This window comes from Alligator mississippiensis, chromosome 1 (assembly GCF_030867095.1).
Source record: "Alligator mississippiensis isolate rAllMis1 chromosome 1, rAllMis1, whole genome shotgun sequence".
Classification (NCBI taxonomy): domain Eukaryota; kingdom Metazoa; phylum Chordata; order Crocodylia; family Alligatoridae; genus Alligator; species Alligator mississippiensis.
Genome location: NC_081824.1, coordinates 228,625,882 through 228,644,228, shown reverse-complemented (window position 1 = coordinate 228,644,228; position 18,347 = coordinate 228,625,882). Strand labels below are relative to the sequence as shown.

The 18,347-nt window shown below is 44.0% G+C and overlaps 1 protein-coding gene across 3 annotated transcripts in view; it reads left to right on the top strand.

Moving 5' to 3' along the window:
- KIZ (kizuna centrosomal protein) overlaps window positions 1-18,347 on the top strand; it is a 111,444-nt gene that overhangs the window by 66,225 nt on the left and 26,872 nt on the right. For all 3 annotated transcript variants that reach the window (XM_019491029.2, XM_019491031.2, XM_019491028.2), the window contains 2 exons: window positions 12,457-12,622; window positions 13,799-13,864. In XM_019491029.2, coding sequence (XP_019346574.1) covers window positions 12,457-12,622; window positions 13,799-13,864 — 232 coding nt within the window. The remainder of the gene's footprint in view (window positions 1-12,456; window positions 12,623-13,798; window positions 13,865-18,347) is intronic.

The following is an 18,347-nucleotide window of genomic DNA, read 5'->3' as shown; positions in this document are numbered from 1 at the left end:
ATTTTGCAGTAACTTCAGCTTCTGAAAAAATATCCATGCTTAATGTCATATAGAGTATGTTATGGAAAACTGTGCTGTAGACTTTCAGCGGCCTGGGACCTTATGCATTTGATTGAAGATTGATTCTCTGTGCTTTGATGCACTCAGTCTTCTTGTGTACTCAGGGCCACAGTAAGCTGGTTACAGTGCTTGATTGTTGCTAGGCTTTGGTGTGCACAGATCAGGAGTGAGTGGATAGTATTTGTTTCCTGGCAGCCATCCTGGGCTCAGGAGGGAGATATCATAGACCATGGAGGTACCATTGTTTTCACAGGACCTGTGTTTTAGGCTAGGTATGGATGTTTAGTTTCTATTGGGTGAGTTGCTGTTCTTTTGGTAGAAGCCAAAAGTGTACAACTGTTCAGGCTTTTTGTCCAGGATAAAAAATGACCAGTCTGTGAGAAAAATAACCCAGAAACAACTGGAGTTAAAACACTCCCAGGAGAGGTTTCTCCAGTTAGACTTTCTCTGGCTAAGTTCTTTCTGCAGACCAGCAGGAAGCCAGGGAAAAGCTCCCTGCTTTTCTGAGACTGATTACCCTGGTTTTGAAGAAGGTGTAAGGAGTAGAGATACACTGATGCATCAGTCCAATATCGGATCGGCATCAATATAAAGAAAATTGGCCATATCAGAAATCAGCCTGATGGCTGATAAATGCCCATGTGTGTGCACAGCCGCAGCGTAGCATGCAGGCAGCAAGAGCACACCCCAGCAGCTTGAAGAGCTGTGTGCAGCTGGTAAATCGGTTGTGGTGGAAGGGGAGGGAAGGGGCATGGGGGCAGATCAACACCCTCTGTGGTGAGGGAGGAAGTGGGGCAGGGGCAGATGCTGCCCAGCTGGGGCAGGGCAAGGTGCTGGATGGAGCCACAGTTCGTCTCGGGGGTGTGAGTGGTGGGCAGCTCTTGCTGCTGCATGCAGCCTGGGAGGGTACAACGGCGGGGCCTGTGCCCCCAGATTTGTGTGGGGCAGGTGGGCTGCAGCTGCACGCTGGGCTCGGGGCAGGCAGTGGCAGCGCTGGGAAGGGACCTGTAGGGGGTGGGCTGCAGCCATACCAAATTTCGCTGTAGCCCCCTGCCCCAGCACCGTTGCCACCCACCCCGAGCCCAGACCCTGACGAGAAAAACTCAGCACAGCCCTGGCTCCAGCCTGCAACTGTAGCACACCTGCCGCACCCCGTGCAGATCCGGGGGCACCCTCTCCCCTGTGCCCTCCTGGGGAGTGTGCAGTGGCAGGAGCCACCGTCCCCTGCATCCCCCGGATGAACCACGGCTCCATCCTGCACCCCGCCCCCCGCCCTGCCCCAGCTGGGTAATGTCTGCCTCTGCCCCTATCCTAATCCTTAGCTCACCACAGGGGGTGTTGATCTGCACCCCGCCCCACCACGACCCTCGCCTCTCCCCTTGCACCACGACAGACTTACCAGCTGCACGCAGCTGTATCAGAAATCAGATCAGTATCAGCTGATATGCCTCCTTAAAAATTGGCTATCAGTATTGGCCCTCAAAATCTCTATTGGTGCACCCCCTAGTGAGGAATAGCTATTCTTCCAGTCCTCTAGACTGGGAGGTAAGGAGAACAGCAGCCACTGCTCCCTTCCTTTTCCCCAAACTGGGCAGTCCCCAGTTTCAGGAAGAGGCAGGGGGCTTTGACAGCTCCTTCTGGCTTTCTCTTGCTGCCATCTGAGCAGTGGCATGATGACTTAAGCCCACAGTTGGGAGTGGGGCTCCAAGGAAGTCTCCCCAGCCCACTTCTCCTCTGGCTTCCCTTTGTCTCCCCCACTACCCAGCTGAGTGGTGGGGTGGCGATTTAAAAGCATGCAGCTGGGAGGGAGGCTTGGAGACCCCACTTCCAGATGCCCAGCTGCAAGGCACCAGCAGGAGAGCCAGGAGCCAGGTTGGGGAAAGCCTCTGCATGCCTGGTTTCCAGCCCATCTGGCTTTTAAATTTCTGCCCTGGCCTCTCAGCTGAGTGGTGCAGTTTGGGGAGCAAGTGGTAGTTGGAGGACTGAGAACTGGGCATGTAGATGCTTTCCCAAGCTCAGCTCCTGGCCCCTGACTCCTCTAGCTTCCCCTTGCTGCCTGTGCTGCCCAGCTGACCTAGAGGAGAGTGGGGTAAGGCAGGCTGCTGTACCATGGCAGCAAGGCTTGGGAGCCTAAACACTGGCAAAATGCCCCCACCTTGCCCTGCACTGCTTTGCCAGTAGAAATGAACATCTGTACACAATTTATTCAATATAGTTTTTATGTATTTCAAAATTTGTATGCATGCATGCGTGTGTGTGTGTGTGTATGATCTCACAAGAAGACAGGTAAGTTTTTCAGTATTTTAAGTAGAGTATTAGTATTTCCTTTCCCCCATCCACATATTTAAACAAATGTGCGGTAGTGATACATGGCAACATTAATCACAAGTCCTTGTATCTTCTTGTTCCCTATCCATCATTTTTTCCTAGATTAATAGATTTTTGTCATGATTTTATAACTTTTTTTCTTGGTTAAACCAGCCTTCTAGTGCCTGGCATACTAAATATACGTGCATAACTTTACACACTATGGCATCATGTAGGTTACAAGGTTAAAAAATAACTGTGTAAAGAGAGTTGGCAGTTTCATGGGCCAGATATTGCTTTTGACTTCTTCTGCCACAAATTCAGGGTAAATGGGCTTTGCACAGAGGCTTTGGACAGAAAGAAGAAAAAAAGAGAATCTCTCTTCTTTGCACCTTCTCCATCGTCCAGGTGATATGTCACCTTCTACGACCAGGTGACCTATCACCTGGACAAGGGAGAAGAGATTGATGTCATATATCTTGACTTCAAAAAAGCCTTCAATCTGGTTTCCCATGATTGCCTCTTGGAGAAACTGGCCAGTTGTCGCCTTGGGTCTTCCACGATCCACTGGCTGGAAAATTGGCTCCGGGGTCGGACCCAGAGGGTAGTAATTGATGGAAGTCATTCATCGTGGTGTCCTGTGACCAGTGGGGTCCCCCAAGGCTCTGTCCTTGGACCCATACTGTTCAACATCTTCATTAATGATGTGGACACTGGAGTCAGACGCGGACTGGCCAAGTTCGCCGACGACACCAAACTTTGGGGCAAAGCATCCACACCAGAAGACAGGCGGGTGATCCAGGCTGACCTGGACAGGCTCAGCAAGTGGGTGGACAAGAATCTGATGGTGTTCAACACCGATAAATGCAAGGTTCTCCACCTTGGGAAGAAAAACCCGCAGCATCCTTATAGGCTTGGCAGTGCTATGTTAGCTAGCACTAAGGAAGAAAGAGACCTAGGGGTCATCATTGACCACAAGATGAACATGAGCCTGCAGTGCGATGCTGCGGCTAGTAAAGTGACCAAAACGCTGGCTTGCATCTATAGATGCTTCTCAAGCAAATTCCGGGACGTCATTCTCCCCTTGTACTCGGCCTTAGTGAGGCCGCAGCTGGAGTACTGCGTCCAGTTTTGGGCTCCACAATTCAAAAAGGATGTGGAAAAGCTTGAGAGAGTCCAGAGAAGAGCCACGCACATGATCAGAGGTCAGAGAAGCAGACCCTACGATGAGAGGCTGAGAGCCCTGGGGCTCTTTAGCCTGGAAAAGCACAGGCTCAGGGGTGATCTGATGGCCACCTATAAGTTTATCAGGGGTGACCACCAGTATCTGGGGGAACATTTGTTCACCAGAGTGCCCCAAGGGATGACAACTAGGTCGAATGGTCATAAACTACTGCAAGACCGTTTCAGGCTGGACATAAGGAAGAATTTCTTTACTGTCCGAGCCCCCAAGGTCTGGAACAGCCTGCTGCCGGAGGTGGTTCAAGCGCCTACATTGAACACCTTCAAGACAAAACTGGATGCTTATCTTGCTGGGATCCTATGACCCCAGCTGACTTCCTGCCCTTTGGGCAGGGGGCTGGACTTGATGATCTTCCGAGGTCCCTTCCAGCCCTAATGTCTATGAAATCTATGAAATCTCCCTATGCCAATGGGAAGGTGGATTGGGGCTCGCCAATAAGCACTTATCATTCATAAATAATTCATAATTCATAAATGTTAGGGTCGGAAGGGACCTCAATAGATCATCGAGTCCAACCCCCAATCATTGGAGCCCATGGGCTATAATAACAGTTATAGGTCTTGCTAATCCTCTACAGGGACTGTGCAGCTGGCCCTCGTGGTCTTTGTGACAGTTGCTCAAGGCTGCAGAACACTGTTGGTTCTATCTGTGATTAAAGTCTTCTGTGTTTGCAGCAGGTCCATGGTAGGCTCTAAGTTACAGGCACTTTCCTTGTTCAGCAATTTCCTTTTACTCAGGAAATAATAATGTTTTTAGCTTCCTTTTATAAAGGAAAGTAAGAATCATTCCAGACAGGAAGCCAGGTGTAGAAAGCTTAAGAGTATGTAAAATAAAAGGGGGGAAAACTTTACTGTACGTAGGCTGTTCCACACTGACTGCTGGAATGCATGCCCTTATTCTGTAATAAGGGAAAGCTAACCCATGGGAGTTTCACTGAGTTCTTAACTGCTCTAGTTTAACTTCCACTTACTGTGAGATAACAGTGTACACATGGGCATTTACAGTGGCAAAGCCTGCCTGCCTGCCTTCCTTCCTCTTAATTCCCAGTAGCTATGTCTGGTTTTTTTTCTCAGGCCGCTAACAGATATTCAGGTACAGGGGTGATGGGACCTGATCCGCGATCCCAACAATTTTACCTTCTGTCATGCTACACATGCATGACAGGATGTGCAATTTTGAGATGAGGAATTTTGATATCAGGGCTTAAATGGGTCCCGATAAGAACCATACAGCCACATCGTCCTTTTAGGCCAGGTTATACTTAAAGATAGGGGCAGGCAATTATGGAGGGCAGCTTACTGAATTTTGGCAAGCCATTGAGGGCCGCATGACAGGCAGCTGGGGGAAATAAATATTAATTTTCTAAATTTTTTAGGGGCCCTGCAGGCCGGATAGAATGGCTTGGCGGACCGTATCCAACCCTCAGGCCACAATTTGCCCACCCCTGCTTTAAGGGGTAATTAACTGGTTAATCACATCTTAAGTGTAACATGTGCTGGGATGTCAGAGACCTGAGGAAGGATACAGTGGTATTCAAAAGTTGTCTGGGTCCCTCCCTCCCAACTGTACAGTTGGTCCAATAAAAGATATTACCCACAAAATCCTTGCTTCTAGTAAATTGTTTGTGTCCATTCTCCTGAGTAAGCTGCTCACTGTCACACATCAGATCAGTGGCAGGTAAAGGAGTAGAATCCAGGTCTCCTGATTCCCAGACCAGTGCCCTGTCCACTGCATGGTAGTGTCTCCCCTTAGGGAAAAGAGATTATTTTCATCCTGGGTATATTTCTTTGCTGCCTCTGAATTATGCATTTCTAGCAAGACTCCTTTGAATGAACCCACAGTGAAATATCTGCCTTTGTACATCACAGAAAAGATATCTTTCACAAAGGGTTAATCACACTCAGATTTTAAGTCAGGCTTTTTCCTTGACAGTCAGTAGCTCATAAAGAAAGAAAGAAAAACCTATTATAACAAATGATTTACAAACCTTGTTTCCCACACCTCTCATTTTTTATTACAACCTAAAAAGAAATCAGTTTTCTTGTGTTTTGTGGGGTTTAAAAAAATTGAAATAAAATAATGTCTGAAATCACAGGCTGTAATATTTTAGTAAGTTAAATCTTTATTTTCAATTGTAGGTAAGGTAATTGCATATATAAAAGAGAGAGATAAAGGATCTGGTTTTCTGATTTTCTCTGCATTTGGGTTGAGCAAAAGATCCAGTTAAGAAATGTATCTTTGAATTAGTCAAAAATTTATTTACAGCAATTGTTCAACTACACTTGTGGAGTGGATTATAGCAACAGGGAACTTATTTCAATGAAGTTAAAACACTTGTGATAACAATGTGGAGAATTTGAATAAAGATAGTAAAGAAAAAGGCTTTATTTTCTGAGCTTCATAGCATAGGCATCTTATTGCTCAACACATTCACTGCAGTATGTTTGCTGTTATGTTGTACTGTTGGTGATACATGCCTGCATTTCGTGTTTGTATTCTATTTAAAAATCAGGATAAATTCCCCTGAGTGTTTATCCGCAAGATAAATTTACCCCAGAACACTTTTATTTACAAAGGATCTGCACTGGACAATAGGCTACAGAAATAATCTATGTGTATGGGCATAAAATAAAAAGATATCCAATTAATTAAATACAGTGCGTGTTAAAATTAGTTGGATGGCAGCAAATATATGAACAACCTGCTGTTAGATCTTAGAATTAGAACACATTTTGAGCAATTGTTTTTAGCCTCCGTCCAGAAATGCATTAGATTTTTGAAGTACAAACAAAAAATAAACCAAGAAAAAGAAAAGAAAAATCTAATCAGTTGGACGCCAGAAAGAATCCTGATTCAGATTTCCCCCCTTTCTCTAATAATCCTGACTTTTAAGATGAATAGTTTTCAGGACATTTTAAAAAATGACTGCCCTGAGGGAGAGAATCACCAAAAACTACATTTCATCTTGCTATAGTGATAATATAGTAAGCTACATTTCATCTTGCTATAGTGATATCTTGCTATAGTGCAATACTGTTATAATGTACCAGAATGCATGATACCTTCTTTACACTTGGGTCAACATTCCAAATGTGCTTGTAATCCCCTTCTGGAAGAGCCCTGCCAACAGCGATTGAGACTGATTTAAATTACTGTCCTTAAATTTACATATATTCTCTTCAAACTCTGCAAATTTCCTTTCACATTAGTAACCAGGCTTTCAAGCTGTAGGCCTTATGTTCTTAGCAGCATTGGGCAGTGGCCAGCAGGGTTAGTTTCCCCTCTAACAACTTCAGGAGGCAGATGACAACCTTCTATTTTGGTATTTTTGTCATCTCCTCCTCCTGTCCCTTAACACTTATGATTTCCTCCACTTAACTTGCTCTTCAGGCCTATTTTTCCTTTGCTTTTCTGAGGCTACCGTGGTTCTTATTGGACATCTTTTTCCTTCCTTTCTTGGGTGTCTTCCCTTTTTCATTACCATCTGCCTGAAGGAGACCTGATCTTCCTCTTTCTTGGGGGCTGCTGTATTGCTGGGCTGAGATCATCTTGTCTGAAAGAGCTATAGACTCAGTTAATGTAAAGACATGTATATATATTTCTGACAAAAATCTTCACGCTTGGCTGTGCTCTTGGGGAAACAAAAAAAACCAAAACCCACATTATGGTTTAGGGCCATATGAAAAATAAATAGTGTAAAACAAACCTGATCTCCTTCTTTGACAAAATAACTACCTGGGTGGATGAAGGAGGGAATGCTGTGGATATATTGTATCTTGACTTCAGCAAGGCTTTTGACAAGGTCCTACATGACCTTCTCCTAAACATTTTGGAGAAATGTGGGCTAGATAGAACTACTACAAGGTAGACAGATAACTAGCTCAATAACCACAAGCAAAGGATAATAATTAATGGGTCCATGTCAGAGTGGCAGGAGGTTTTGAATGAAGTTCCACAGGGGTCTGTTCTGGATCTGGTGCTGTTCAAAGTATTTATTAATGATTTAGATCAGTGGTTTTTAACCTGTGGTCCACAGAACCCTGGGGGTCTGCAGGTTTGCAGACAACATGAAACTGGGAAGGACTGCAAATACAGAAGGATGTAATCCCAATCCAGAAACATCTCAACAGATTGGAAAGTTGGGGTAGAGCTAATGGAATTGAGTTTAATGCAGACAAATGCAAAGTGCTACACTTCAGACAGAGTTATCAAAAACAGAAATATAAAATGGGTGACACCTGGCTGGATGGCAGCACTATGGAAAAGAACTCGGGAGTCTTGGTAGATGACAGACTTGGTATGAGTCTGCAGTGTGATGCACCAGCACAAAAGGTGAATGCGGTTTGGGGATAGAAGCATTAGGTGCAAGATACAGGAGGCAATAGGGCTGGTTAGGCCTCATCTAGAATATTGTGTCAAGTTTTGGGTTCCATGTTTTAAAAAGGATGTTGAAGTTAGAAAGTATCAAGGGGCGAGTGACAAAGATGATAAAGAACTTGGAAAGCATTTCATACAAAGAGAGGCTGAAGGAGCTAGGCATGTTTAGCTTGCAGAAAAGGTGCTTCAGAGGGGATATGATAGTGGTCTTCAGTTACTTGAAGAGCTGCTGCAGAGGGGAGGATGCAGACCAATGGCTTGAAGTTGTACCAAAGTAGGTTTAGATTAGATATCCAGAAAAATGTATTCACTGTTAGAACAGTGAGGTAGTGCAGTGGACTAGCTAGCGAAGCTGTGCAATCTCTATCACTGGAGATGTTCAGGAAGAGGTTAGACATCCACTAGCCAGGATAATCTAGGTGTAGCTATATCTATTTTCTACCATGGGTATTTCCATGGGCATTTCCTCTGCTTCTAGACTTTGCTGGGTGCCTCCCTCCACCCCCAGCTTTTTTCTACTATATGTGTCAGGGTGTTTTTAAGCTTTCCCAGAGGCATTGGGTGTTGGTTACAGCTAAGGCTGGGAATTTTGATAGGTATGCCAATGCTGCTGCTGGGACAAAAATATTTTTTTAAATAAAATTAAAATGTACGTGTTATAGTAGTTATTGTAAATGCTTGGTTTTTAGTATACAATTTGTTTTTTTTATCTGGTTCTAAGATGGCAAGCTCCCCCCCCCACCCCACTCCCAAAAGGAGTACTTTTGGGGGCAAGGGAAGGGACTTCTGGTAGCAAAGGTCAGGGGGCAGGGGTAGGATTTTCAGTCCTAAGATGGCAGTCAGTTGGTAGGGCACCTCTCAAGGGGCAGGGCTACCCTTGCAGCCCTCAACAGCTCACTGAAAGTCATTAAGCAGTCCTCCAGCAAAATAATTGCCCACCCCTGGTCTTGCCCCTTTGCTCAGGGTCAGACTGATCTCCATATTTGGGGTCAGGAAGGAATTTTATCCCATGGTCAGATTGGTATAGATTGTAGTGGTGGGGGGTGGCCATCTACCTGGGACCTCTTGAGTGTATATTGACAGTATTTTATAGAAGGATATTGGCTGCTGTGGTTCCCCTGGTCTGTGTGGCAGGTTAGGGTGTTAGGTCTGTGTTGTATCAGGGTTGATGGTGGTCTTATGTAGAGTTTAGATAAGGGACGGGCAAAATACGGTCCACAGGCTGGATCCAGACTGCCAGGCAATTTCATCCAGCCTGTGGGTGCCCACCAACTAATTGTATCCTGCCCAGCCCATGCATATGATTTCCACACTCCTGCGTGGAAGGGCCCAGCCCAGCTTCTGGGTGGGGCTGCTGCTGCCAGGAGACCTGCTTGGCTTCCTCAGCATCCAGTGGCTGCTCCTCATCTCTCTGCTGCAGTGTTCACTCTGGACAGCAGGTAGGAAAGCAGTGGGGGCGGGGGAAGAGGGATCTGCACCTGAGCGGGAGCATGGGGTGGAGCTGGCGGGAGTGCAGAGCCCGCACCCGGGTGGGCAGCAGGAGCATGGAGTTCGGGTGGTCAGGGTGTGGGTGTGAGGGAGAGTAGAGGGGTGGGAGGGAGTGTAGAGGGGTGTTTGGACCCCCCACACACATTCCCCCACCCCCCATGGTGCACAGCCCCCAGCGGTAGTGGCACTCACAGCTCTAGCCAGTGCTGCTTTTGGTGGCAATTAGTGCAGCCAGACAAAGCCACTTCTATTGTGCACAGCTCCCCGCGGCACACATGCAGCTCCTGGCACTCATGCACCACTGGGGAAAGCCCACGTGATAGAGGCGGCTGCCTTCCCCACCCCAGATCCCAGGACTCTGCCGGGAAGTGGGGGGGGGGGGGGTGGCGGGGACTTCCCTCCACTTCTGGAAGTGTCCTGGGACCTCCATGGCAGGGTGTGGGAAAGAACTTGGCACCATTGCACAGGACTTCCCCCAGTAGCACACGAGCACTGAGAGCTGCACATGAGAGCTGTGGAATAGAGGTAGGCTGGCCTGGCTGTGTGCCTTGCCACCATGTGCAATGCTGGCTGGAGCCATGTGCCATTGGGCAGTAGTGTTTGCAAGGGCCCTGAGCACCTGCCACCTGCTGCTGCTGATGTCACCTGCTACTGCTTCTGCTGGTGGCAGGGGCCATGGGGGAGTTCCCATGCACCCACACCCTGCTTCCACAACCCCCTCATATACACCCCTCTAACATACCCTATGCCCCCCCACACCCCACCATACACACACACACCCCCCAATCCCCAACCACACCCCACATTTTTGAGTTATGATGGAATCATCTCTATATACACTATGCAAACAAATCACAACAAAATTTTTTTTGTAATAAAATTAAAATACGTTATAGTAGGTATTTGACTTATACTACGGTAAAGGCTTTGGTATTCGGCACCCACGGGGAATGGAGGGTGCCAGATAACAAAATATGCTGGTTAACTGAGTGGCCCGAACAGGCGTCTTTGCCTGTTCGGACCGCCCCTCCCACTGTGTGACCGCCCCTCCTGCAGGCTCCATGGGCCCCAAGGGACAGGGAGGGGGGACCCACGCAGGCTGCTATGCCCCAGGCCGTGGGGGCTTGGCAGCACAGGCTGCTTTCCCTTAGGCCGTATGAGGTCTGCAAAACAGGAAGTGCCACAGTGGGCACTTCCAGTTTCACATTTCTCTTACAAGCCCTTACAAGCTGGCGTGCCAGTTAACAGAACATGCTGGCTTGTAAGGTGCTGGATAACTCAGCTTTTACTGTATATGATTTGGTTTTTTTCTGATTCCAAGATGGCAACCCTCCCCTCCCAAAAGGAGTACTTTGGGAGGCAAGGGGAGGGACTTCTGGTGCCAGAGGTCAGGGGTTAGGGGGTGGGACTTCCAGTCCCAAAATGGTAACCAGGGGACAGGACATCTGTCAAGGGGCAGGGCTACCCTTGTGGCCCTCAACAACTGTCAGGCTGTTTCTTGGTGGTCCAAGTTTCAGCCCTTGGTGCCATCAGAGGTCTCATTGGAAGGTACCTGATGGGAACTCATCCCATTTTGTCTTGATTCTTAACTGTAAACACAGTGTTTAATCTTCATTTATTACTTTCACATGTGGGTGATGTTATATGCCTGCTTGTAGTAGTGTAAAGTGATTGCAAGTAGCACTCATGTATTATATCTGATGAATTGCTTCTGACACAAGGGATGAACTTCCAATTGGGAACGAGTCTATCTTTTCAACAATAAAAATATTTCACAGCCCAGACTATAATACATATTTTAATGTTTAAAGAAAGGGTTAACTTATTTTGTGTGTCTGTGTGTGTTGGCTCGTTTTGATTGGTTTTATGTATAGTATTCCTGTAGATGAGGTTAATTAAAAAAAATCAGTGAAAGCGATTTCCTGTAAAACTCAAACTACCATTCTAGTCTTGGATAAATAAGGGAATAAAAAAAAAGGATGTGAATAATATTTACCTATGAGCCCTGTGTGGCTCCAGTGGGAGCCATTGCATTCTTTCAAGTAAATATATAACATAATCATATGATTATTTCCCTGAGAGACTATTCCATGCCCTCCAAGGTTGCTTCATTTATTGAATAATTAGACCAGGAGACAGCAGTCTTTTAGAGTAGGGGGCCAGTGGCTTGCAACCCAGACTCCTGCCCCCACTGGCAATGGTAAGCAGGTCCCGCTATGTTTGTGGGTGGTGGAGGGCTAGTGTGAGGGAGAGAGCAAGAAGGGCTGCAGAACGGGGTGCTGCAGAGGGGGTCTGCAGCACCTCCCAGTGTGGAGAAGAGGGATGTGCCAGGCTGAGCTGTGTGCTGCTGATTCTCCATGCCACTGCAGGCTGAATCTTGTAATTTTGTGGCTTGGATTTGATGCGCTGCAAAGGTTTGTAGGTTACTGACCTATGAATTAGGCTATTAGAGCTATATATTTGAGCCTGGTCCAAAACCCAGTTGAAATTAGTGGGAAGAATCCTGTTAATTTCAGTGGGCTTTTGGGTAAGGCTGTTCAATTCCAAGTACTCTGAGTTCTGCATGATTTTAATCAGTAATCATTCTTAATCATTCAAGTTAACTCATCCTGTGAATGGCCTTGCCATCCAAACTGAAGGTGGGGAAATGCTTTAAAAGCCATTTTGTTTATTGATAGCATATAAGATATCATATTGCATTTTCTTTCTGATAGATAACTCAGAGGTAAGAAAATACAGATGATTTCTGGAAAATGTATTACTAAAAAATCCTTGTAAATTCCCATTCACAATTTAATTAAACTATGAAGTAAGTTAACTAATTTTATTTGGAGGTAATTCGGTATCTAGCAGCCAGTATCCTGGGAAAAGATTACATTGTTAAGTTAAAATTAACTCAATCTTTGGTGAAAATGTTCTTGCTCTGAGACTAAAGATAAAAGGGCTGCAGTGATTTTTATTTGTATTTTTTAATGCTGTAGGCTACACCGTTATTGAGAGAGATCTTTCCAGAAGAGTGTGAAGATAGGTCATCTATTCATAGTAATGAATCATCTTACAGCTTGCCATCAATTCAGAATGACAATGGCAAAATAAAGCAAGCAAAACATGCTCTGTGGCTTGACAACACTGGTACAAGGGAGCAAGGTAACTAATGTTAAAAGGTCTGTCCAGAAGAAAAAATGCATTCATAGTTATTGTTATTTTCTGTCTCCAGTTATATTTTATAAAATGTAGTATGGAAGTCTGTAGGAAGCTATGTATGCAACTCTGGTTTAAAACATATATTTTAATTTTTTTTATGAGCAATAGAACCTTCTCAAACATCCACTAGGACTAATGATTTTTGCTGTTCATTTTAAAAAAAATGTATGTTTCTTATAATGATTAGGTTTCTGGGTTTTTTTTCTGTTTTAAATGTAAATTGGAAATGGAAGCACAATGGTGACTATTAAGTGCGTGTGTGTTTGTGTGTATTTGTACACAGATTGTGTGCGTGTTTACTCCTCCACTTGCATACACTTAATAGCCATCATAAATATAAATAAATATGTATATAAAGAAAATATTTACCTATCATCTGTAAAACACACATATGCCCTGTAAAAATTAAGTATTCTTTATATACATGGGTAAAAGACATTTTTGTTTTTTATTTTTGAAAGTAAAAAATTCATACCAAGGAGGTCACGCATTGTATTTGCAAAATTAAAAAGATATGTTTAGGGAAAATCACGTTAATTTTGTTATGTAAAGTAAGTACCAGAAGTTATCCCATTTCCATGACTAGAAGATGGTAACTTTCTCAGTATGCTTTCAGAACATTTCTTATATCAAAGTCTAAGAAGGGACAGGCAATTAGGATGCATGCTCTATACACAGTAGATAACTAACTGTAAACAAACTGATTTAGGTCTCCTAAATTCATGCTACTTTTATCCCCAAGGGAGATAAATACTTTGATTTCAACTAATTAATTTTTCAGGCTTGGTATGATCTATAATATTGCTGTCAAACTATTAAACAAGATATAGAGTCACAATTTGTTTGTATTTTTTGTTTGTTAAATCTCATTGGGACTTAAATAATTTAAGATATTTGGTTAGGTCACTGGTTTCTCTGGAGCTGCACAGACACAGTAACATCATATATGACTAAAGTTCACAGTAGGCTCCTCTTTTAAGAACTGTAATGGACAGTTTAGATCAATAAACAAGAGATAACAAAAGTGAAATATTAAAGGGAATAGGGCTTAAAAGAAAACAAACCAGTCTGATCATTGTGACTTTGAAATATGTTTCATTATTGTGTGTTCACATACAGAAATCACAAGCTGGTGTGAAGATGAGAGCAAGGAAGAAAGCTTGGTAGAAAAGATTCCTATTACAGGTAAAAGTAATGGCTGCATAATAACCTCAAATACAGTATTCGACTTTATTATATAATCAAAACATTGCATTTTAGTGGTTTGTGAATCCCACTAATAGTGAGTAAATTCAGCTACTACATACTGAGCACAAAGATTAAACATAAGATCATAAAGTACAAGCTTACGTTAACATAAACCAAGATGGAAAATAACAGTGCCTATTTAATTCCTTATAATCATGTTATACATTTAAACCATGTGAATATCCTCTGTCATTTAGCCTTTCAGGTCTTAGTATCGGTGTTACAAAGGTCAGTCTCCATGGGGAAGATCCAGTAATTATATGGCAAACTACAGATGTTTCTGATTTGATTCTTTTCTTTTCTGTAGTAATTGAATGTGTATCATTAGAATAAGAGCAGAAAAAACTGTGCTAGACAGGAAGCTGTGCTTGTGCCTCCATTACAAAAGCTGGCTGATAATTTAAAAATTTTAGCAATAAGGTTTTATCAAGACCTGTTAAGAGCTCAGTGTAGCAGATGTATTATGCTTGTTTAGATGGAACCTGGGAAATGCTACTTTCTAAAAGTATCGGTAACATGTATTAGCATTCAGGACAGAACTCTATTTTTGTAATGAGTCTCAATTTGCTCCTAACTCCTTTTTGTAAAAGTGGTCGACTGCTTCATTATAAATTCAAATATCTGGCTAAATATTCATGCAGGTATATACTCTATGACATAGAGGTGCTAAGGCATCTGCGTGTGTAGTATTTATTGGTGGGGTTCTGTTTTCTGTAAAGTTTTTTTTTTTTTTTTTTAAGTATTATTTTATAAATAGAGCAATTCATGAACACCTTTTTCCCAGATTTGTTTTTGGATCCCAGTTTAGAAAGCGAATATAAAAACTGGCTACTTGCATTCCAGAGTTTCACCTAAACAGATACTTTCCCTTTTTGTGGAAAAAAAATATTGATGTGTACCATTTTATCGTGTGACATTTTCACTATTGTGTTCTGCAATCTCAGTTCGTTTTTTAACATGTGGTTTACCTTGCATATAAACAGATTTGTATATTTGTAGACTATACATGTAGCTTGAAATGGCAGATGCATTTTGAAAATTAATCTGAAGATAGTGCAGGTTTTTTTGTTGTTTGTTTGTTTGTTTGTTTTTAGCTATAAGGATTCAAGTTCCTGGTTTACTTTTAAGCTCTAAAAGGATATGTCTATACATGCATTAATGTGCCATTGCTACTGCGCATTAAGTTTAGTACTTTTAATATGAGGTATAGGTTCCCCTCGCTTTATGCAGGATCTGTACGTGTGAATTCACTCTTATGCGATGAGCCTTTTTATACCAAAAATTTGTTATATACGAGGTAAATTAACTCTTATGTGATTGGTGTGGTGGAAGCCTGCAGTCAGCTGCTTTGTACAGTGCACTTTGGGCTCATGCACCCCGCCCCTTCCCAGCAGGTAAGTCTGTGGAGGAGAGGGGTTGGGGGGGGCTAAAATTCGAGGCTTCCACGGTGAGGGAGGGAGTGGGGCACAGGCAGGGGCAGGGGCTGCAGTGAGTGGGGACCTGGCTGGGCCAGGTGGTAGGACAATCAGCGCCTGGGCAGCTCATCCAGGGGTGTGGGGGGGGGCTCCCCACACCCCCGCACTAGTGCCGCATGTGAGGGGCGGCATGAGGTTGGCACCGCTGTGAAGCCTCCAGCTCAGGGACAGCCTCGCACCCAGCTCCTCTGCAGCGCCAGCCCCTGCAGCCTGGCCTGGGCTGGTCCGGCCCTGTCAGCACAGCACCCAGAGAGCTGTGAGCCCTGAAGTTACCCGGCAGCAGCGCCCACACCCACTGCTCAGGGCAGCTGGTGCCCATGGTTCTGGAGCTGCAGTTGCCCTGGGAGCAGCGCGTGGGTCACTACAGTCCAGGTCTTGGAACGTATCCCTATTTGTTACATTGTAAAGTGGATTCCCTTTATGTGAATTTGAGTTATGCGCTGTTTTCCAGGAACGCGTGTACATCATAAAGCGAGGGAAACCTGTATTACATAATTGTGCAGTAGCAATGGCACATGGTCTCTGACACTTAATGCGCAGTAGATTAATTCTGCTGCACATTAGCATAGTTTTTTCTGTGACATGATAGAACACAGAATTAGTTTACTGTGCATTAAATCTCATGTAGATGCACCCAGAATTTAAGGTGTGTTGATCTTCCCCAGGTAATGACATCAATAGTAATTCTTCAAGTAGAACAAGGAAACAATGCTAAATTTGGATCTTAGTAGTTAAATTACCTTTTAGTTAACTCTTTAGTTTTGTTTTGTTTTTGTTTTTTATTTTAAAATACATCTATGCTTTCCTAAGGTCATGAGATTTTAAATGGTTTTTGTACAGTAGATTCCACTTGGGTACAGGTGTCCTCTGACTACCTTCCCATTAAAAGGCTGTCCTAATTAAGGCCTCAATTTTTGCATTCTGCTGGATTCTGCAGAAAGAAGGGCAGAATGGAAGTATTAGCACTCTGCACTCCAGGGGGTACTGGCTAGGTTAAAGATCAGGCTGCTCTGCTACAAATACAGGCTGCAAAGAATATCTCGCTTAGTGCAAGCATCCAGCCTCCTTCCTCCATATATTTCCCGCTGATCATTAGTCACATTAGACTCAATGGAAGTACAAATGTTAACTCTTCTTCTTTTGTTAGAAATGTCAGAAACTTTACATAATCAACATTTTAATGACTTAAATGGTGGGGGGGAAATAATTAATTATGTTTAAATTCAGATCATTCTGTTTGCCACCTTGTTTTGTACTTCAGTTCCAGCATGATTTCAGCAACTTGTACTTGTCTCTAAGCGTAAGAGATTTTCATATACTGTTTGAAAGCTATGTTACTTCTTTCATGTGCTGTGCATCTTTAAGACACAACCGGCTACAGATTTCCATTACACTCTGTGGGTTTCCTGACCACCCTGATGATAGTCTTTTAGAAAAGTACCTGTTGCTCACTTGTCTTTCCACAAATGCTTTTATATACTTTTAGCTTTTTGACCCTTTAACACTGAGCCCACTTGATGCCCAGACTAGGCTTTTAATTTGGTGCTGTTTGGTGAGAAGCCTATTTTGGGCACAGACAAACTTCTTAAAATTGTTATTGTTTGCCTTTGTCACTGTTTTCCTATTTATGCTATTCCTGCTGATGTTAAGCTTAATGTATCCAGGGTCAACATTTAATGTACCCTTTCTCAAGGGTCATCTTTGCAACAAAGCATGCTGAAACATTAAAGCTTAGTAGATATTAGTGAGTTTTTGCCCTTTGTCAGCTCTGAGTGAAGGGGCTTCAGCACATTCTTTGTTTAGGTTAGTGTTGAAGTATCTCAAAACTGACTGACTAGGCTCCCAAATAGTTCTGTTTTAATTCTTTTGCTCCAGAATGTTTTCTTCGCATTTGTCACCTATAAATGAGGAAGAAAGGCTGCCCTGTGGCTTCAAGAAGTATGATTATGGCAGGAAGCTGAGTATGAGAGCTGTAGACTCTGTTTTGGAGTTGAGTACAGTCATGGGTGCTGGATGTCATGCACAGATACCATTTTTTAAGTGTAACACCCTAAGGCTGTAAAGAGATGTCACCTTTGAGCCACCATAAAATGTTTTATGGAGGGACAAAGGCCAAACCATCATATCCATGCACCTTGTTGTGCCACAAATGCCCAAAATTTGCATCTGCAATATGACTTTGTCACTTTTTTGCATCTGTTTGCTTTAAGGTAGGCAATTACAGGCAGCCTGGAGCTGCCCTGGGCAGGGGCTTCCAAGGCTTAAGGGACTCAATTCTGCATGCCTCAGGTATTCCCATTCCTGGGGCATGCCAGATCAGTCCCTTGAAAGCCCAGGAGTACCTGCCCAGGTTCCCCCATTTGCAGAAGCATGCCCTGGGAATTCCTCAGCAGGGGCTTCCCCTGTTGCCTATCTTGGTGCTGCACCCAGACCTGAGGAACTTCTCTGCAATCCCTCTGCATCCCTAGGTTTCCCCATTTGGAGATGTGCACCAGGTCAGAGCATGGGCACTAAAGCACATAGTTGACAGCCCAGAGGTCGCAAGTTTTGAGGCCATAGCAGAAGCACTCACAGCATGGCCTGTCAGATTCCAACAAAATCTGCAAAGTCTGCTAAATACCTTGTCACAAGAACATAAAAAAGAAAGGATTAAGGCAGATTCCCTAGCTGTGTGTCTGTAAACAGCCAATCCTGGGGTTCTCTTTTTCACCCAGCTTGTATTAGAAGTGTAGAACTCATTGCCACCAGATGCTGTGGAAGCTGACAGTTTAGCCAGCTTCAAAAGGGATTGGACAAAATCTTGGAGGAAAGGTGCATCACAGTAGCTATTGAGCATGGGAGTTAAGGGTACAGCTTCTGAGTCACAACTTCCAAGATCCTAGATCTTAAATGCTGGATGCTGCAAGGGAGAATGGAACAGTGAAAAAAGCCCTGGTTAAACCCTG